General features: G+C 45.2%; 1 protein-coding gene across 4 annotated transcripts; it reads right to left on the bottom strand.

Moving 5' to 3' along the window:
* Window positions 1-3666: 3666 nt before the first annotated feature.
* On the bottom strand, window positions 3667-15347 carry CFAP53 (cilia and flagella associated protein 53). Of its 4 annotated transcripts, none has more exons than XM_035560024.2 (8): window positions 15238-15347; window positions 14001-14230; window positions 12836-13009; window positions 9766-10069; window positions 7463-7681; window positions 6150-6366; window positions 5586-5688; window positions 3667-4239 (listed from the first exon to the last, which is right to left on the bottom strand). In XM_035560024.2, the coding sequence occupies exons 1-8, from the start codon at window positions 15331-15333 to the stop codon at window positions 3990-3992; spliced, it is 1593 nt and encodes a 530-aa protein (XP_035415917.1). In that variant the 5' UTR covers window positions 15334-15347; the 3' UTR covers window positions 3667-3989. The 4 variants fall into 4 exon arrangements, with proteins under 4 accessions (XP_035415917.1, XP_035415918.2, XP_050572410.1 ...); XM_035560025.2 differs by having other exon boundaries at window positions 6150-6363; XM_050716453.1 differs by having other exon boundaries at window positions 14001-14248; window positions 15238-15321.
* Between the last annotated feature and the right edge of the window lie 5987 nt (window positions 15348-21334).

The following is a 21334-nucleotide window of genomic DNA, read 5'->3' as shown; positions in this document are numbered from 1 at the left end:
CATCCCCCTTTTACTTCCATCCCCCTTTTACTTCCGTCCCCCTTTTACTTCCGTCCCCCTTTTACTATCGTCCCCCTTTTATTTCCATCCCCCTTTTATTTCCATCCCCCTTTTATTTCCATCCCCCTTTTATTTCCATCCCCCTTTTACTTCCATCCCCCTTTTATTTCCATCCCCCTTTTACTATCGTCCCCCTTTTACTATCGTCCCCCTTTTACTATCGTCCCCCTTTTACTATCGTCCCCCTTTTATTTCCATCCCCCTTTTACTTCCATCCCCCTTTTACTATCGTCCCCCTTTTACTTCCATCCCCCTTTTACTTCCATCCCCCTTTTATTTCCATCCCCCTTTTACTATCGTCCCCCTTTTACTATCGTCCCCCTTTTATTTCCATCCCCCTTTTACTTCCATCCCCCTTTTACTTCCATCCCCTTTATTTCCAACCCCCTTTTATTTCCATCCCCCTTTTACTTCCATCCCCCTTCTATTTCCATCCCCCTTTTATTTCCATCCCCCTTTTACTTCCATCCCCCTTTTATTTCCATCCCCCTTTTACTATCGTCCCCCTTTTACTATCGTCCCCCTTTTACTTCCGTCCCCCTTTTACTTCCATCCCCCTTTTACTTCCATCCCCCTTCTATTTCCATCCCCCTTTTACTTCCATCCCCCTTTTATTATCACCCCCCTTTTACCATCCCCAAGCTTTTTTCCCCCAAGCTCGCCCTCCATGCGAAAGGGGCTGCGCCTCTTTCCCCCCCATTTCTGCCCCAAAAGCCCTTCCTACAGGAGCAGAGCGGTGCCCAGGTGGGGCCCCAGGCTCCCCATCACTGCTGGGGACCCCACAGATTTTGGGGTGCGCTGAATGGCTTTATTAGGGTGCCTGGGACAAACCTGTGCCTGGGGTGAGCAACCGTAAGCAACCACAGGGATCCCTCCCCCGGTGGTTTCGGGGGCTGGTCCCTTGGGGAAGAAGCCACCCGCCCGCCCTTGGCTCCGTTTCCTCAGAAACTTCAAACTTTGATTGAAGAGAGAAAATAAGAACACCAAAACAACTATGAAACCCCCGAGGTGCTGAGCTGCTGGAGGTTGTCTCCTCAGGAGACAGAAACTTCTTGCGCTGATCCTAATATTTCAGGAGAAGTGACCCTAAAATTGCATTTGATGGTACCACCTCTCCCATTCACATCAAAGGTGCTCGGAGGTGAAAATGAGCCAGATATCCCTATTTTTCCCCTCAAAACAGAGCCAGCAGCTTCCTTGGAAGCACAGGCAGGTGTTGGAGATGCGTGCCCTCCCCGGGATGGCACAGAGCAGCTCATCCTCCCTCACCCCGGAGCCAGAGTCCGCTTCTTTGCCATTATTAGGGGACGTTAAAGGCAGAGCTGGGGGGTGAACACGCGCGATTTCCAGTTAATATTACCCCCCTGTATTCCTGGGAGGTGTGGGAAGGCTTTTACCCTCGTTGCATGCTTTCGAGATGAATTTCTGCCTATGGGCACCTGAAAAACGGGAGCCCTAACTCAGATCTACCCTTTGAAATCCTGGGAAAACTAGAGGAAGCAAGAAGAAAAATCCTTTTCTTTTCACCTCGTCACCCCTACACATGCACGCCGCCTTTCCGAAGGCGCCTGCTGGGGTATTTGGCCCCAAAACTCTGCGGCAGGAGAGCACGTAGCGAGGTAAAATAGAGCCCCGTGTTTTTTAAACACGGTGCCTGCGCATCACCAGCAGCCCTGGAGGAGGGAGAGGTCACCTGGCAGGCGCCGGGTGGCTTCGCCGATCCGCGGCGTCCCCGCGGTTAATCAACGGCTTGGCTCCAGGCTTCCTCGGCCGCTCGGGGGAAATACCACGCGCATGAGTAGCAGTCAATGCTCGTGAGGCCCTCGAGCCCCGCGAGCCCCAATTTGGGGGCTGGTTTGCCAGCTGCTGTTTGCCCGGTCCACGACAAGGACATCAAAGGAACCGGAGCAGGACGGAGATCGGTAGAATTAAGGAAATGCTTCGGTCTTGACGCACGAAATCGTTGTTGCTGCATTGCTCACCTGACCGTTGGGGGCATCGAGAGGCTGCTTTGAAGGCAGCCGGCTGGCCAGCCAGCTGCTCAGCACGTGGCGCTGGTCCTTACCTGTTCTTCCAGACCCACGCGAAGTCTACGAAGCGCTCAGCCCCAGCGACGCGTTCGTTGACCGCAAGTTTTCTCTCGGAAGAGTCAAAAGAGTTACAGGCACTCAACCCCCATTACCCAGTGGGAATTCAGTTCTGCTGCAGGCAAAGCCGCTCCCGGCCTCATCTTTTATTCCTGTGCAGGCTTCGCGTTCGTGGCAGAGTGGAGTTTTGCCTCCGGGAGCAGGAGCTCTGACACTCTATAAATGCTCGATAGCTCTGACCACCTCTTCGGAGCTCTTATTTTATGAAAAAAAAAAAAAAAAAAAAAAAAGGATTTATTAGCGTTCTGGATGGCTCCAATTGGCCGAGCTCACAAGTGTGGTATTCTGCTGTCTCTCACGCACTGCGCTGTACCCCACGACAGCCTTTAATAACGTACTTTAATTAATCCTGGAATCGCAAATGTGCTATTATGTGCCTTTTTTTTTTTTTTTTCCCCCAAACACGGGTCATGGGAGTAAATAAAATCCACGTTGCTTATGCAGGGCCGTACCAGGAGTCTGTGGCAGTCCAGGAAATTAATCTCTTAATCATCCTGCCAATTTTATCTGGCGGCGAGAGCAGAGACCTGTGGCTGCCTGGGCTCTCTGGACTGATGAACCTACCTCAGCAGGGGAGCTGGGATACCTGGGCTCTAATCCCAGCAAATTATCAGCTCCTCCATTCACATTCCCACAAGCACCAGGTGTCCTGGTACTCGACCAAAAAGGAGCTAAATACTGACAAGAGAAGGTGAGGAGGAGGAAGAAGGTGGAAGAAACACTTAGGGAGGGATGGAAGTTGAAGAAAGGGGTGAAAAAGACAGGAGCTGGAGGAGAGATAGCAGAAGGTGAAAGGGAGGAGAAACATCTGCAGATAAGCAGCAACAAAGGCTCAAACAGAAAAATGTGAGAAAGAAGATAAAACATTTCTGAATCACAGAGCCCATGAGCAAGAAAGGGCACGAGGATATAAACGGATTCTTCCCTCCTCTTAAAAGCAAAGAGGAGAAAATAATGAAATGCAGACCGGAGAGCTGGCTGAGAGGAATGTCATGGGGCTGGCTTCCTCCCGCCTGGCCTCCTTGCATCACCCACTGCTCCTCCTGCATAAAAAACAACCTGGCCATTAATCCGGGGCTGCTTTGTCTGAAAATATTACTGGTGCTCTGGTCCCCCACTCCTGTATGTTCAGACTACGGCACCGGAGGCAATCCAAGACAGTCCAAAGAGGCAGAGTTGCCACCAAAAGGATAACTAATAACCTTTTTTTTTTTTTTTTTTTTCCTCCAAGGAAAGGATGACTTCAGACCTGCACAATTAAATCTGCGCAAGAAGAGGTCTCATGGACTAGCTTTGGGACTCTGATATTCCACAAGTCATCCAACAGCTGTCAGAACATACACAAGGCAGTATTAACTCTTTACTCTCTAGCCAGAGGAAAATAGATTCATAGATTTAACAGGGAAATCACCGAGCACCTTTTGTCTAAACGCAAAAAAAAAAAAAGGTTTTGCAAATATTTGCAGCTTGAAAGGTGTTTTAATAAAAGTTTGCCGAAACTCTTCTACAAAGTTTGTTTTTTTTCTGATTTTAAATAACGCCTGCGTATCGTTCACGGCACCATAATTAATTATACTGCAGAGAACATTGAGTAGTTTTGTATTAAAACGTCAGACACTCTGATTTAGATCTTGTCAAAGAAAGCAGAGCGGGGAAAAAAAAATTAAAAATAGATTTCTTGTATTCAGTTAAATATTTTGAGTGTCCACAGGGGAGAAGGGTCAAACGCAAATCAGTTACAAACACGCCTGGAAAAGGCTTTTAAAGGCAATCTAGAGTGAGCTAAAATGGCATAGTTAAGTGATCTTCTTGGGGGTTAGACATCAGTTTTCTTCTCAAAGGGTGAATTTTTGCTAGTTTCTCGTAAGGCCTTGACAGAACGTCCTGCATCCTTTCTTGATAGGCTCGCTCTTCTGCTAGACCCAATTCGTATTCTTGCTTCTTCTCTTCTTCCTCAGCATCACGGGCCTGTTGCTGATAGGCAATTTGAGCCCTGAGTTGCCCTTGGTATTCTTTTGCTTCCTTCGCTTTTCTGGAAACGACACGTAAATAGCTTGTTTATGAAGCGTGGGTTAAAAAAAAAAAAAAAAAAGTGTAACTTTTTTTAATCTGTAATCATTCAACCTCACACCAAAGGAAGGTTCAAAACTCTTCTCAGGAGTTGAGAGTGACTTGCGCTACTACAAGCAAACCATACGTTGTTCAGAGCACGAATTCTGCTGCATATTACAGAGCAGACCACAAAACCAGTGCTTACCAAAAAAATACAAGCGCAAGAACCACCCCCTGCCATCAGCACGCCTCCTCTGCCCCTCGCAGTGGCAGCAAGAGGCCGGAGAATGCGTCGGGTTTCAGTCCTCCCCTAGCTCTGGCTCACTGCTGAGGCAGCCTTACGCCCAAGCTTCCACTCCCTCGTTGCGAAGGTAACAACGGTTACTGCCAACAGGCGAGGCAGGGCGCAGGCTCTTGTCCAGCGTTGCGCTAACGCTGTGGGAAATGGCTGAAGAAATCGTTGTTCCACCCTACCTTGAGATTCACGCGTTACTTTCACTGTCCCCCGGAGCAGGACTGGAAGCCTACCTACCTGCTCGGGAGGCACGCAGACTCGCTCGGGCTCTTGAAAAACCGACAGTTTAACCAAAATACGTGCGACACAGCGGAAGCACGCAGCGCTTACCGACCCACCGAACGCCCTCTTTGCTACGCGAAGCGGATTCGAAGTGAAGACCAGAACGTTTACTTGCAGAGGGTGAGATATCTGCCACATCCAGGAGACGGTTGTCAATAAATTTATCAGGGAACGCAAGCGATACTAGCTCCGGAAGGAGTTACTCGGTCACGTCCCATGAACGGGTGTGGAGAAAGGGCAGAAGTACAAAAGGGAAACGGAATGAGAGAAATAAGGCCCCTTGTCCTGGGTTTCGCATGACACCCAGAGGAACGTTTCGGCTACTGCGATTAAAAATATTCTCACCCCGAGGAACTGCAAGGTAAGGGGAACCCCGTGCAGCTGGGTTATGGGGTCCGGTGTTTTGGTGGCTGACGCCGCGATTGTTCAAGGGAGGTGCGTGGGTGGCGTTCAGCAATAACCTGAAGACACTCGTTCCCCTCGGTAAGTAACCTAACCTTTCATTAAGCCTTCCTCCTCGCACCTCAGCCACTCCTAACGACAGCTCGGAATACGAGGGGATGTGTGTGATAAACACAACTAATAACGCAGTTTGGAACCGACAGGCTGCACCACGGCAGAGCCTCTGTGAAGGGAAAAAAGCCTACCCGGTGCTCCTACAAAGCTACTTAAAAATGAGGATTATCCAGCTCGCAAACTTAAAAAGGTTGATCTGCAATGCAATGAGCCAACGGCATAAAGAAAAATACCTTGCACACTTTTCTTCCTCTACGTGTTTGAGTTCTGCGACGGCTTCAGCTAGTAACTTCTTCTCTTGAGCAAGTTCTTCCTGCTCCTTTGCGTTTCTCTGCACTGGAAAAACACAAAAATACTTTTAGAAGATAATGGCACTGCTGAGCTCGAGGGGAAAAGGAGACTGCATGCAAGCCAAGTAGCCTAAATAGCAAGCCTGAGCTTTGTTGTTTCTGAGGAGGCACCCAAACAATGGGAAGCGTATTCTCAGCTTATTTGCTTTTGTCCCGTCTTGAGAGCGAAGATTTAACACAACTTCAAGATAATAATATAATTAGTAATAAGAATTGCTTCCTCACGCAATCCTTGCTTTGTTCTGGCGACAGCAACGGGAAACGAGCGTAAGGACTGCCTGTAGGAGGAAAGTTTCAGAAGGAGATTCAGCGACAGCAGCGTTGTTGTCCACTCGTCCATACAGCCCGTGCATACCGGGCCAGACGGTCTTCCCAAAAGCAGCGTGCCTTTGCCAAGCCTCACGTTCACGCAGTAAGTTTGGTGCACAGACAGCTATTATTACTTACTCTTCTCCTCAATCTGTAGCTGTCTCGTATCCAAGACATCTTTCAGTAGCTGCTCTCTAGCCTCCTTTTCTAAGCGCATTTGCTTGGCCTTCTTGGCCCAAACCTTCGCCCTCTCTTCCTCGAGGAACTTGTCCGCTTCTTTTTCTCGCTGTTTTTCCTCCTCCAGCTGTTGAGCCAGGTGTGCCCGGTAAGCCTGTTGCTCCTTGAACAGCTCCTGCTGCAAGCGCACAAACATTTGCAGGTTTGAGTAAAAGGGTTCAAAGGTATATTTCAAAAAAGTCAAGAGAAGTGGTGGTTTGTGGCCAGTGTGGGAAGCAGGAGCCTCGAGCTGCGTTCCAAGCCCTGTCACCAGACGAGCTGAGCAGAACGCGTTTCCCAGGCAATCAACAAAGCCCGGACAAGAGCGTAAGGGAAGAACAAAAACAGAGCGATCCCTCTTAACAGCTCAGCTGCCTGCACCACAGAAATTTTGCAAATATTTTCCACGGCTGACACTCACCTCCATTAGAAGCCACGTAAACGCAATAACAAGTAAACACCGTCTCTTCTAATTTTGTGCCAAGGTCTAACTGGCTGACGATTACAGAGAAAGTTTATAAAACTTTCCTAACCCACACGGTCTTCCAAATACCTTGAGCAGAGTGAAGAACACAGCTCCCCGCTCTGTTATCAAGTTACCCTGAGATCCGTTTTCACCTTGAAGTTGGACAATCTACTTGTTCTAAATTCAAAAATTGACAGATACATCCACGGGTTCATAGCCTCCCCGAGATATTCCATGGGAAACTTTGCACCTATACATCTAGCCAGTAATAAAACATTTTAAACTGTTTCTTAGTAGTCTAATAAACCAGAACACGCCAAAATATTTACTTTCCTCTGCAATTACAAATATTTAATAAATCAGGTCCGTGAGACAGACAAACAAAAAAGCTTCCCCAATCTCCATCGCATCCATGCAGTGTAAGGACTAAAAACCTCACGTGGTTTATACCGAAGGAAATCAGCGTGGAGGGGCAGGAATCCAGGATTTTCTATAAACCCCCATTTTTCATCTAGACTGGTAGCTTTGCTGATCGCAAGACGGGATTTAAAGTCCTTGCTGCGATTTTGACAGATAATGGGTTTCTTTAGAGAACCAGAGTGCCGGCAGGAAGAGAGGCACCAGGCTACGCGACAGAAGAATCGCCTTGATCACAGAAAAGGTCTTGCGTCTGATCTCATTTATACTGTGCAGCTCCACAAAGAGCAGCAAAGTTAGTCCAGGCGAGGTGTTGTCCCAAAACTTCAAAATTAAAACCTGTAGCCCTTACTTTTCTTTTCATTTTCTCCTCAGGGTCTTCCTCAGGTTTCCAAGGAGATTTTTCTAAGGTTTTCATCTCAAGGGCAAGCTCGCTTTCTTTTTCTTCATTAAGCCGCTTCCTCTTGTCCTCTGCTGCGCGGAGCAACATATCCCTGCATTCCTTCTGCTTCTGTAATTTCTCCATTTGAAGTTTTTCATTTTCTCGTTTAAGCAGCTGCTGTTGTTCTTCCTACAAAAGGAAAAATAGCCCGCTCGCAAAATCGTTCCGTAACTTCAAACAAAGCGACGGCTAGGATTAGTTTATTTGGAACACCGAAGAGCAAAGATAAATATTAAAAAACGTTATTATTTCTAAAAATAGAGAATTTTGGAGTTAGTGTTATCCATCAAAGTTGTTAAAGTATGAACGTTTTACCATATCGTTCCTTAGAATTCAGGATTTTCTCTTCAATTATCCCAGGAATGCCTGACATCCAGACTCCAAATACCTCAGGCAGACAGACAGACATCTCTTCAGAGAAACCGGTATCTTGGCAGCACGTATAATCTACATCCAACTCTTTAAACACAGCCACAACCACTAACCGGTATCAGAACCCCGTGTTCCTCCCATTTCTGCATATGTTATCTGTTTATGTTATCATAAAGCACCCACTCTGACTCTTGAAGCGTTTCGAAGCCAAAGCTACACTGCTATCTGCCCGACCAGCCCGGTTTACTTTCAGAAGCCGGAAAAACAGCTTTGAAACTCAGGACATATTATTTGAGACACTGAATAAGGAACCCAACGGTGAAGCTGTAGGAAAGTAGCTAAGGATGGGACCCTCTGAAGAAAGCTTTTTGTTGTTTTCCAGAAATTAAACCGCTTCACCACAAATTTCTGTTCTTGATGGAGCTCAAAACAGCTGTTTTCAGGGGAAGCTACGAAGCCTCCTATTCTAATTTCTTTTTCTATTTCCTCTATTTTTATTTTTATTTTTTCTGAAAAGGCCAGTTAAGTAGAAGTGTTTTTATTTTGGGAGGGCTGGCAGCGCCTGAAAAATCGTTACAAGGAAAGAATTTTCTTCTGCATCGTTTTAAACGAGTGAAACATTGCAGTCTACCTTGGAATAAGGACTCGACTTGGAATAAGACTCGACTTACAGCCAGGATTTTTAGAGCTTTGGAGTCGTTATTGCCATTTTTTTTAAAAAATATTGTCATTATTTTTAAAAAGCAGTGGAATATTTATCTTGCCCATATCAGCTTTCAGTGCCCTGCACGACCATCCAATTGCTACACATAAACAGCTGCAAAATGAAGACGAAGTTTGAACTAAATCACAAAGTCAACGCTGAATAATGCTCCGCTGAAGTCAGCTCAACTATATCAGGTCCAGAATGGGAAGAGACAAGGACACAAGAGGGTAATCACCAGAACAGTTGGACCGAGTGAGCCAAATTCCTCCCACGATGTGGCACCCCTAAATAGGAGGCAGCTCTTAAGACGCTGCTTGCAAAGTTCTATCTGTTAAAGACTGGACTTTCAAAATAAAAAAAAAAAAATAAAAGACGGCAGGATGGAAAGACAGAATGTAGATTCCAAAATCCAGTCAGCTGGGGAGCAAGCAGCAGGGGTGTTTCACACGCACGTCTCCTCGCGTACGTGTCAGGGCCCCGAGTGCACCACCAGGCTCTGCAACCTCCCCCTGCAGGGGTCTGGCTGCCAGTGCTCACAGCTCTGTTGGATCAGAGCGCTGGGGAGGAGGAGCAGGGAGAAAAGGGGCTGAGAACAGTCCCTTGGGAGCTGCAGGTAGGCTCAGGCTCACTCCTGGTGCCCAACCTGCGATTTGGGCTCTTGGAAGACCCTGCTAACTGGCAGCCAGCCTGCTCCGCTCCCTGTGCTCCTGGCAGGGAGAACAGCACACCTACCCTCAGCTCCCGGCAGCTGCTCCCTCTCGCTGCTCCCTCGCAGCGTACGTACCGTGCGTTACAGCTGGGACGCTAGAATCCATCCCCCAGGAAACTGGAATTCAGAATACGTCTGGCAAAAAAATAAGCTTACCACCATTTCCATTTCCCACAAAGGCTTTTTGGAAGCTTTGAATGCTAAAATCCATTACATGCTAAGTTTCAAAGGACGTTTTTCCCTCTGTGAACAGGAACGCATTTGCCACGGCTCTGGAAAAGAGGCTTAGCATAATAGGAGAGTCTCGGATACTAATGGAATCAGCGAAGATACAAACGAGGTATGGATTAATCCACACGCCTAGTAAGCCTAACATTAGAAGGGACTTTCAAAGAACACTGAATTGAGGACGATATGGAAAATTACCAGCAGTCGAGCCTCTTCTTCCTTCAGCCGCTTCGCCTCCTCTTTGTGAGCACTGAGCACTGCTACCTGGGCGCTGAGGACATCCAGGATTTCCCGATTCTGTTTGGACAATTTCTGCGTATCCGCCGCCTCTCGCCTTTCCTTAGCCAACCTGTCTTCCTTCCAAAGCTCTGCAAACATCTGCTCCTCCTCCTCCTGCTGTCTTTTCAGTTCCTCCTTCAGAGTTAGCTGGGCCAGCCGGTCCGTACACAATTCCTTCTGATGCTTCTTCACCCACCGCACGCGGAGCTCATCGCATTGTTCTCTGAATGGCAAAAGAAAGGTTAAAAAAGGAAAAAGTGGGTCGGGGGGTTCGAAATAATAAGCAAATTTGGAGATCCATGACAGACGGAGGGCTCTAGCTCATGACTACATGGAAGACTGCAGCTCAGGATGCTGATTCCTGCACCTGGTCTGGCACTGATTCCCCCTGAGTCATGAGGAATGACTGAAAACCTGATTTCATGGAGATTTTGACATTAATGACTCGAAAAGCAGGTCCTGTATTGGCATTTGTTTAAAAAAAAACCCACACATGCACAATATATATGCATATGCTCACCGTATATTCCTTTATATATACAATGCATGTGCATATATAGAGTCAGAACACGAATTATGTGGGATTTTTTATATACACATGCATATTTTTAACATATAAAACACACTTGTTCAAACACTCAGGTTGCTCTTCATTCAAATAAAGACCTAGACTAGGTTTACTAGTCGCTTAAAAGCTCAAGTCCCAGTCTGAAAACAAATTAAGAGCAGAAATTTAGGTTACGCTGCTAAACTAGAATTTTATTAAATATGAAGTTTTGTGGCATATTTCATAGAAGTTGCAGTATTTCTTTTATGTTCTTTTATGTTTTATTTCTTTTTCTTTTCTTTTCTTTTTTTTTTTTCTTTTAAAGTTTCTTTTATTTTCTTTTTATTTTCAAACGACCAAACAAAATCGAACCCGAACAAACGTTTTAAACCCGTTTTAAAACCAGGACGTGGCCTTTCCCTTTTCGGGAGCCGCCGCGTGACAGCGGCAGGTATCTGTGCCACGTGAAATATTATTACTTTATACAACGTTTGTCTGACAATCCCACGTAGCAAAAACATTAAACACCCCTCAGGCAACTATTTCACAGTACTATCGTTCTCAACGCGAGGACAGTGATTTAATTTTCATCACTACGGTAACGGAACAAAATCTGAATGAATTCTATTACCTAGGATGTATAAAAGTATACATATACGTGTAAAAATAAATAAGATTTTTAAACATAAAAGCAAAACTAAGCTTGCCGCCGCTAAAGTAAAACATTTAGCGGTTTGCTTTTTCATCCTCCGCAGCTCTGCTACGGATTTGTCTTTGCAAAGTCTTAATTTTTCCTGACGATTCCTCAGTCCACTAAAGCTGCTGTCTCTGCTTAAGCCCACATCTGTTTTCCCTGACCTGGGTTTTGGGTATAAAGAGTAACGCTCCTCTCGATTCTGGGGCCAGACACCAGGGGTTCACACCTACACGGAGGCTCGCGCTCACAAGCTCGTAGGCTCACGGACACGCGGTTGAGGCAACCGCCAAGGTGTAATAATTACCCGGTGGCTACCAGGATCTTCCAAAGCTTCGCCAATAACGCTCCCTGGTAAGCCGGCCCAATAAAAATTATTTATGGCTTATAAACTGCAAAATTCTCATTTGGCTTGATATTCAGGGGGCATTTCTGACCTTTTAACCTGGCCTAGAAGAGACAACTGTAATCTGTCAAGCCCCCCTTCACTAGCATCTAATCTCTAAAATAAAACCTCCCACAGTCAGCATTTTTCTTACGTTTTTAACCCTGGGATCGTTCTTCCGACTCCCAGGTAGACGTTACTGGTGATTACAGACTACTGGACTAATTGGTATTCATGAAAAACACGTTTCTCAAATGTTCTGAGAAAAATACACCATAATTAAGATTGGGAACCTTACGCCGTTAGAAAGACCTGCGTTACCTTAACACAACGGGTTCAAAGTTCTCCCAGCAGTGAAAGAATAAAGAATTACTTCTTCTTTTTCACGTTTATAAACTCATCTGAATTTAACCGAGCTCTCGGAGAAGAAGAGAAGTTAAATAAAAGCTTGGCACGGTTCGAATTTTAATAGAAAGTCACTCTGTAACTGCTTGATTTCACCAAAATAAATTCCTTTCGAGCGGCTTGTAGAGCGACGTATAAACATCTGCTCTCCCAGATGGCTGCTTTTCTTCCTCACTTTGCTACCCTAAGCTCCTTAACGTTCAAATTGTGCCTGCATGGAGCCACTTCCCAAAGACGGAAAGTGCGTTTATTCCCCGCCCCTCCCAGTTACTTCTTCATTTTATGGCCGCCGTGTCCAGTCGCTGCGGTAACAACGTCCTCTGCGTGAATGCTCCTGATGTTACCGCGAGAAAAAGGAGGTGAGTGAGGTTTTATGCCAGTTTTAAGACGCTGCAGGTTGTTTTTTCTTAAAGATACCACTGAGTGGCAGACAAAAGACTGCCCAAGCCCCCGGTGAAACACTCCACCCTTTCCCACTGGGTTCAGCGTTCAGTTTTGCAGAGGGAAAGGGCAGGATTACATTAATATCATTTTCACCCCTTCCACAGGAAACCAGATTTCCAAGAGCTGAACGAGTCAGATGTGACGCCAAGGCCTCGGGAGCTGAGGAGCACGTGCAAATCTTAACGGCGTTCTAAGGTCGCTGCCAAACTTGGCGTCCAGGCAAGATTTGGCAGGGGATTTCAGGTTGCGCTACAACTTCAGCTTGCTGGTGTCCTTGAAAAGGGGGCAATAAATAAAACCAGCCAGCTCGGGCAATCCCAACTTCTCAAGGACTTTCCACATATGAGCATGATTTAGGCCAAATAAACCTTCCATGATTTGGCGGGGGGTGGGGGGGGGGGGAGCGTGGGGATGCCCACACAGGACAAGGATTTCTGCACTTCGTCACCTTCTTGTTAGGTTGCTGTTTAGTATTTACTTCGCCAAACTCTATTTCACATTGTTCTGGACCTACCTGAATTGCTGCTCCCGTTTTTCAGCCACCAGCTGCTGTCTTTCCTTCTCCCTCTCCTCTCTCAATAATCTTGCTCGCTCCCTCATTTTCGCTTGCTTCTCCAGTAGAGTCTCTTCAGATGATTCCATCTCAGCGAAGTACTTATTTTCCTCTGCCTCCAGAAGCTCGCGAAGCCTGAAATGAAGAAAACACTTCAATAAAAACCAGAGCAACTCATCTGTTGAACGATTAAGCAATGAACTGCACTCTTCCCCTCACATTTATGCGTCCCTGTAAAGACGGCAAGGGGATCTTTGGCAGCTCAGCACCAAGCCTGGTGAAATTTAACACTGGGAAGGCAAAGTCCTGCACCTGGGGGGGAAGAACCCTGCGCCTGGGGACACGCTGGGGCTGACCGGTGGCGATGAACGAGCTGAACAGAAGCCAGAACACAGAGCCGATGAAGGGAACGGAGTGGTTTTTGTTTGAGGGGAGGCTGAGGGAGCTGGGAGCGGTCAGCCCGGCGAGGAGAAGGCCCCAGGGGGAGCTCATCAAGTGTGTACGAGTCTCCCACAAAAAAGAGGGAGGCTCTTCGGAGTGCCCAGTGACAGGACAAGAGAAAACTGGCACAAAACGAAACGTGAAATTCCACCTGTCCACAAAGGAACAGGTTTTTCTTGTGAGGGTGGCCACATGCAGAACAGGCTGCCCAGAAATCCCGTGGACACTCTGTGTCCGGAGATAACCAAAACCCGACAGGACACGGTGCTGAGCAGCCTGCGCTAGGTGATCTCAGAAGATCTCAGCGGGTTCCTTCCAGTTCACAGCCGCAAAGCCGCTTACTATAAAAAGAACAACTGAGAAAACGTTTGTTTTTTTTTTTTTTCCTCTAAGATCAGCACAGCTCGATTCTGCTGCGGTTTCGGTTTTTAGCTTTTCCTTGTTGTGAATTGTACTGGTAACAAGAGCCCAAAAGTTCCTCTTTGCTCTGCGTTGCTGCCTGCCTGACAAATAAGCGTGCCCACGCTTTCCATTCCAAGGAATAACGAAGGCCATGCCGTAATGCCAGGGGTAAGGCACAGAGCCGAGCTCTACTGAGTGTTTTTCCCCCCTAATCACTCCTCTAAGCACACAGTTAAGTGGAAAATAGCAGGGCAGACACTGATTTTAGCTCCTTGCTTGCTACCTCTCTCTTCTGTCATCAGTCCCTGCCCGATACTCCTGCATCGTCGCCTCAACCTTTCTCCGCACAGCTCTGTTCAGCCATTTCTGCTCGCTGCGTTGCTGCCACTCGTGGACGCTGCGGCACTGCCTGTAGAGCTTTAGGAGAGCGGCGTATTCCAGGAGCTCCTGTTCTTTCTCTCTGCGGGCCAAGGCAAAATTTGCACTTCTTCGTTCTTTAGGAGGCTTGGCTCTCTGTAACAGAAAGAATGTCTGATGAAATTACAATTATTCTTTTTTTTTAATTGAGTTGGGGACCGAGTCCATACGGGTTTATGGTAACCAGGGGTAACACAGAGCCCAAAACACAGAATCACAGAATCGTCTAGGTTGGAAGAGACCTCCAAGATCACCCAGTCCAACCTCCGACCTAACACTAACAAGTCCTCCACTAAACCATCTCACTAAGCTCTACATCTACACATCTCTTAAAGACCTCCAGGGATGGTGACTCAACCACTTCCCTGGGCAGCCCATTCCAATGCCTCACAACCCTTTCAGTAAAGAAGTTCTTCCTAATGTCCAACTAAACCTCCCCTGGCGCAACTTTAGCCCATTCCCCCTCGTCCTATCACCAGGCACGTGGGAGAATAGACCAACCCCCACCTCACTACAACCTCCCTTAAGGTACCTGTAGAGAGCGATAAGGTCGCCCCTGAGCCTCCTCTTCTCCAGGCTGAACAAGCCCAACTCCCTCAGCCGCTCCTCGTAAGACTTGTTCTCCAGACCCCTCACCAGCTTCGTTGCCCTTCTCTGGACTCGCTCGAGCACCTCCATGTCCTTCTTTTAGTGAAAGGCCCAAAGCTAAACACAGTACTCGAGGTGCAGCCTCACCAGAGCCGAGTACAGGGGGACAATCACTTCCCTAGCCCTGCTGGCCGCAGTTTCTGACACAAGCCAGGATGCTGTTGGCCTTCTTGGCCACCTGAGCACACTGCTGGCTCATATTCAGCCGAAAACCGGCACAAGAGCAGCACGAAAGGCCTGGAGGAGCTACAACTTGCATGTTTATCCACCTCATACCTCAAATCTCAACCTGTCCACCTCAGCGGGACCACCCTGACGGCCTTACCCGCCCCGACCCGGCCACACGCCCTCAGCCCGGGCTTGGCCTCGCCGCCTGCTGGCCCCGCGGCCAGCCCCACGCCAAGAGGCACCCGCTGGGGGTCCCCGGATCCCGGTGGCGGCTCCCGGCCGCTCACCAGCGCCACGGAGTGCGGGCCGGGCCCCAGCACCTCCCGCCGCCACCCCGGCCCCCTCCGCGCCGTCATGGCGGCTGCCGCCTCTGCCGTTGCCATGGCGAAGCGGAAGTGACCTCACGACGCAAGGGACGCTCAGAGCGGGCGGGAGCCCGGCCGGGCGGAGGGGGGCCGCGCATGCGCAGTGCGCCCGCGCCTCCTGAGGGGGCACAAAATGGCGGCCGGGGGTGGGGGTGTTGTCATGCTGTCACGTCGCGATGTCGCCTGTCGCCACAACGCGTCGCGGGTTGGGGCTGCTCGGCGAGAATGCGGCTCCCTGCGCCCTCCCGCGGCTCCTGAGAGGGGTTGGGGCTGGTGCGCGGCTCCCAGCAGCGCCTCAGGAGCTGCGGTTGCTTCAGGTTCGTTGCCCACAGTGAGTTCGCTTGGAAGCCGAGGGACAGAGACAGTGCCAAGAGCTTCGTTTCCCGGCAGATAATCAGGACTGGGCTGATAACGAGTTGGTAAACGTGATCCGAAGGCAGAAGGGTTTAAAGCTTGTTTTTATCCTACTGAAATATGTGTGCTGTGCGTATTTCAGGTCTTAGTAATGTTAATTCTGCACTATCAAACACAGCTGTATGATAGGGAGCATTCACACACCCCATTATATGTCATACCACTGCTGCAGTGCTCAAACAACTGGAATCTCCAGGGTTTATTTTAGTAGAGATTTACTCTGTCATCCTGTTCTGACTGACTCTTGGAGGTGTTTGGGAAAGAGAAACAACTTCAGCGAACAGTGTCTTTTTTTTCCCTGAGGTGAAAACCCCTATTTACATGCTGAGAGGGCTGAATTTCTTGGTAGACTGTAGTTTTGATAATATCTGTGGGAAAAGTTAATGGGAGATGTTGCCTTAGTCAACATTTACACCAAAACATGAGCCAATTTTATGTATAATACATAGCCAATTTTATGTATAATACAGTAAAGAAATGTGCAGTATTTCACCTGTTTAAAATTTGAATTAAACAAAATGAATTAAACAATGGAGCTGTGGATCCTCCAATCCCACTATTAATTCTTTCTTTAAGTCCCTCCACCACTTGTAAAAGAAGATTTATTCCTAGAAGAATATTAGCATTAAGGCATGGATAGATTGTGATTTTATTCGTATTTTACATTAACATTTGATGAGAAATCAGATTGTCCTTAGCTCCCGTGCCAAAGGGGGTCTTGGTCACTGCATTCTCCAGGGTTTCCCCATGGGGGGAACATATATAGGATATATATAGCATATATTCTGTCCTTTATTTGCTGGCTTGGATCCCCGAGGGAGTGTTGTAACTGCCTGTTCCTAGGTTGTGTAAACAGTTTGGGGGTTTTTTTCTGTTCTAGCAGGAGCCACCCCCTTTTGTAATGTGACTGGCATTGTCAGTGCCTTTATCGGGTCAGGGCAGTCACTTTAATAGATTTGTCCTAACAAAATGGTAAAAATCCCTTGTAACTATCTACACAAGCCCTGAAGCAACAGGGGATGTTGTGGGGACTTTTTGGGCGGCCAAGTTCCCATTGGGCAGCAATGCAGCCCAAAAAATGTTTTAAGTTCTGTAAAGAGTAGATCCCGGGAGACATTCTGGTCCTTTCTGTCCCCTGCCAGCTTTTAATCCAGACCCTGTAGGAAAGCACAAACTCCGTCAAAGGCACTGAAGAGGAATTCTCCTTTCTGAAACCTCTCGCTAAGGAGCAGCCTGAGAACTTTACAAGAAAAAAAAAAAAAAAAACACATTTTACGCTCAGCGAGGGGCAGATAGGGCAGCACCACAGTGGCAAACTCGGCAAACGGGATTTCCTCGCGTGGATTCCGCAGCGGTTTTAACCGTCGCCTTTTTGTGCCAGGAGGGAAAGCCCAGGCGAGGACAGTAGGGCCTTTTTGTTTTTTTGTTTTTTTTTTTTGCTCTTAGAGGAAGTACAAGAGGTTGATTGATATCGCCTGATGAATAATTGCCTCGTTGTACAAAAGAAACCTTTCACTTCTTTCTCCTAGAGAAAAATTAATGATTTTTAGGTCAAGCAAAGCCCTCCCCGCCCCTCATAAAAGATGAAACCTTTCTTACAGTGGTTTCTTATTCCTTTTGTGTGGTACTGTGGCAGCTGCGTGGGCCAGCACTTGAACACACCAGTTCCCTTCCTTCTACACGATCAAAAGCCCTGCAGATGCTTTGGGCTTCCCAGGCAGGGACTCGAGAAGCCCACAGTTCCTCCCCGGTTCTGAATTCCCCCGGGGTTTCCTCACTGATCACACTCCAGACTGTCTCCAGTTCCTCCAGTCATGCTTCCTTTCAATCCCTCCTGCCAGAGCTTCCAGGCAATCTTCAAAATACACACTTAAGAAAATCCTAACTCCTGGCTTTTTTTTTATTTTTTTTTTAAGGTCCATCGGGTACCTTTATTCATTTTCCTGAAGGGATTTGCTGATCGCTCACATTCACATGATCGTCTGAGTCAGAGACAGGAGACACAACCACTGCTGAGCGCGAGCAGCAGAGATCAGAACTTTTACTAGCACGTGTTTTCAGGCATGAGCTCAAAATCGAGCCTTTCCTTCACTCGTGTCCCAAACTACCAAACTTTGAAGTTTTGCTGGTAATAAGTCCTGCAGCCTAAGAGTTCCGCAGATGTTCAGTCGTGCGGCTCTAAGTAGTGTTAGCTCTCATCAGTTCTACAGGGATATCTTTACTAAAAGGCTTGTTTCTTTCACAGATCTGCCTCCCCTTGGAATCGCATGGAAGGAGGATGGAAGCTAGGACAGGTTTAGGTTCTAACACTCCTGACACTGGTGCCATGAGACAAAATTCTTTACCCCTGACCCCCACATCAGAAGGTTGTGGCAGAGATCAGCTGCTCTGTTCCTCTCCTTTCTGTCTCTCAAGCTTTAAGGAGCAAAGAGTAACCACAGAAAGGGAACGCAGCACGAAAGAGGGGTGAATGATCCCAGCATGAAATGATTAGCACAGACATGTACAGTTTATTTTAGGGCTGCCCCAGGAGGTCATTTACAAATTTCAGTGGATCTGGCCATAAAACTGCAGCCAGTTCTGAAAAACTCCACGTCGGAACAATTTCCCTACTGTAAAAAGGAGAAAATGTGATTTTTTGTTGCTGAAAAAAATACTGTTCTTTTTTTAGTACTGGGACACGACTTGAGCCTTTAACCCAGCCGGAATATTTAAAGAGGAACTGAAAATGAAATTTGAATTTTGAGACTTTTTGCTAATTCAATGATCATTCAAAGGTTCCTTCAGTGTAGCTAAAAAGCTCTCTCTACATTTTCCTTCTTGATATTTCTACATTTTCCAGGGATTGAGTTTTTTAAACGGTTTTGAGAAATAAGATCACATGGTGGTGGAGGTGCTTTTGCGTCATCCTCACATGCCAATCGCAGGAAGCTGCCCCCAACCGCCCACGTTGCGACGGGCAGTGTGACTTTTGCACCGCCGGTCACCAAAATGTCAGTGGTAATCTGGCGGCTGGCACGAGGAGAAGCGCTGATGAAAGGTTAGATCCAAGTGGAGAATGAGGAAAGGGCAGGTTCCACAGAGATTATTTAAGTTCATGATTTTCCTGTGAAGTTTGATGGGCTTTGTCCTAGATGACTTCAAAACTGTTGCCAGTGGTGGCAGGGCTGTCTGTTGAGGGCTTTTGGGAGGGAGATTGGACTGAAAAGGGGCAGACAGGATCCATTTGAAGAAAAAGAAAAAAAAGGAAAAGAAGGGAAAGGAAAGGAAAAGGAGAAAAAAGAAAAGAGAAAAGAAAAAAGGAAAAAAAGGGAAACAAGAAAAAGGAAGGAAAGAAGAAAAAAGGAAAAGAAAGAAGAAAAAAGGAAAAGAAAAGAGAAAAGAGGAAAAAAGGAAAAAAGAAAGAAAAGAAGAAAAGAGAAGGAAAAGAAAAAAGGAAAAGAAAAAAGAAACAAGAAAAGAGAAGAAAAGAAACAAGAAGAGAGAAAAAGAGAAGAAAAGAAACGAGAGAAAAAGAGAAGAAACAAGAAAAGAGAAAAAAGAAGAAACAAGAAAAGAGAAAAAAGAAGAAACAAGAAAAGAGAAAAAAGAAGAAACAAGAAAAGAAAAAAAGAAGAAACAAGAAAAGAGAAAAAGAGAAGAAACAAGAAAAGAGAAAAAGAGAAGAAACAAGAAAAGAGAAAAAGAGAAGAAACAAGAAAAGAGAAAAAGAGAAGAAACAAGAAAAGAGAAAAAAAGAGAAGAAACAAGAAAAGAGAAAAAAAGAGAAGAAACAAGAAAAGAGAAAAAAAGAGAAGAAACAAGAAAAGAGAAAAAAAGAAGAAACAAGAAAAGAGAAAAAAAGAGAAGAAACAAGAAAAGAGAAAAAGAGAAGAAACAAGAAAAGAGAAAAAGAGAAGAAACAAGAAAAGAGAAAAAAAGAGAAGAAACAAGAAAAGAGAAAAAAAGAGAAGAAACAAGAAAAGAGAAAAAGAGAAGAAACAAGAAAAGAGAGAAAAAGAGAAGAAACAAGAAAAGAGAAAAAAAGAGAAACAGGAAAAGAGAAAAAGAGAAGAAACAGGAAAAGAGAAAAAAAGAAGAAACAAGAAAAGGGAACAGGAGAAGAGAAGAAACAAAAGAGAAAAAGAGAAGAGAAGAAACAAAAGAGAAAAAGAGAAGAAAAGAGAAAAAGAAGAGAAGAAACAAAAGAGAAAAAGAGAAGAAACGAAAAAAGAAGAAAAAAGGAAAAGAAAAAAAAGAGAAAAGAAATAAGAAAAAAGGAAAAGAGAAAAGAAGAGAAGAAAAAAGGAAAAGAAAAGAAGGAAAAAGAAAGAAGAGAAGAAAAAAGGAAAAAGAAAAAAAGGAAAAGAAGAAGGAAAAGAAAAGAAAGACGAGAAGAAAAAAGGAAAAAAGAAAAAAGGAAAAGAAAAAGACGAGAAGAAAAAAGGAAAAGAGAGAAGAAAAAAGGAAAAGAAAAGAAAGAAGAGAAGAAAAAAGGAAAAGAGAGAAGAAAAAAGGAAAAGAAAAGAAAGAAGAGAAGAAAAAAGGAAAAGAGAGAAGAAAAAAGGAAAAGAAAAGAAAGAAGAGAAGAAAAAAGGAAAAGAGAGAAGAAAAAAGGAAAAGAAAAGAAAGAAGAGAAGAAAAAAGGAAAAGAGAGAAGAAAAAAGGAAAAGAAAAGAAAGAAGAAAAAAGGAAAAGAGAGAAGAAAAAAGGAAAAGAAAAGAAAGAAGAGAAGAAAAAAGGAAAAGAGAAGAAAAAAGGAAAAGAAAAGAAAGAAGAGAAGAAAAAAGGAAAAGAGAGAAGAAAAAAGGAAAAGAAAAGAAAGAAGAGAAGAAAAAAGGAAAAGAGAGAAGAAAAAAGGAAAAGAAAAGAAAGAAGAGAAGAAAAAAGGAAAAGAGAGAAGAAAAAAGGAAAAGAAAAGAAAGAAGAGAAGAAAAAAGGAAAAGAAAAGAAAGAAGAGAAGAAAGGAAAAGAGAAAAGAGAAAAGGAAAAGAAAAGAAAGAAGAGAAGAAAAAGGAAAAGAAAAGAAGAGAAGAAAAAAGGAAAAGAGAGAAGAAAAAAGGAAAAGGAAAGAAGAGAAGAAAGGAAAAGAGAAGAAAAAAGGAAAAGAAAAGAAAGAAGGAAAAAAGAAGAAAAAAGGAAAAGAAAAGAAAGAAGGAAAAAGGAAAAAAGAGAAGAAAAAAGGAAAAGAAAAGAAAGAAGAAAAAAGGAAAAGAAAAGAAAGAAGAAAAAAGGAAAAGAAAAGAAAGAAGGAAAAAGGAAAAGAAAAGAAAGAAGAAAAAAGGAAAAAAGAGAAGAGAAGAAAAAAGGAAAAAAGAGAAGAAAAAAGGAAAAAAGAGAAGAAAAAAGGAAAAAAGAGAAGAGAAGAAAAAAGGAAAAAAGAGAAAAAAGGAAAAAGAGAAGAGAAGAAAAAAGGAAAAAAGAGAAGAAAAAAGGAAAAAAGAGAAGAGAAGAAAAAAGGAAAAAAGAGAAGAAAAAAGGAAAAAAGAGAAGAGAAGAAAAAAGGAAAAAAGGGAAGAAAAAAGGAAAAAAGAGAAGAGAAGAAAAAAGGAAAAAAGGGAAGAAAGAGGAAAAGAAGAAAAAAGAAAAAAGGAAAAGAAGGAAAAAGAAAAAAGGAAAAGAAGGA

Source organism: Cygnus atratus, chromosome Z (assembly GCF_013377495.2).
Source record: "Cygnus atratus isolate AKBS03 ecotype Queensland, Australia chromosome Z, CAtr_DNAZoo_HiC_assembly, whole genome shotgun sequence".
Lineage (NCBI taxonomy): Eukaryota > Metazoa > Chordata > Aves > Anseriformes > Anatidae > Cygnus > Cygnus atratus.
The sequence above is the reverse complement of the archived record's forward strand: the minus strand, read 5'-3'. Positions and strand labels throughout refer to the sequence as shown.

Bases quoted from the DNA above. Each gene is read 5' to 3' on its own strand.
- CFAP53 (XM_035560024.2), bottom strand. From the start codon at position 15,333: ATGGCAACGGCAGAGGCGGCAGCCGCCATGACGGCGCGGAGGGGGCCG. The intron at 10,070-12,835 runs GTAGGTCCAGAA...TTTGCCATTCAG, and splicing joins AAACGGGAGCAGCAATTCAG to AGAACAATGCGATGAGCTCC. The intron at 5,689-6,149 runs GTAAGTAATAAT...GTGTTTTTCCAG, and splicing joins GCTACAGATTGAGGAGAAGA to TGCAGAGAAACGCAAAGGAG.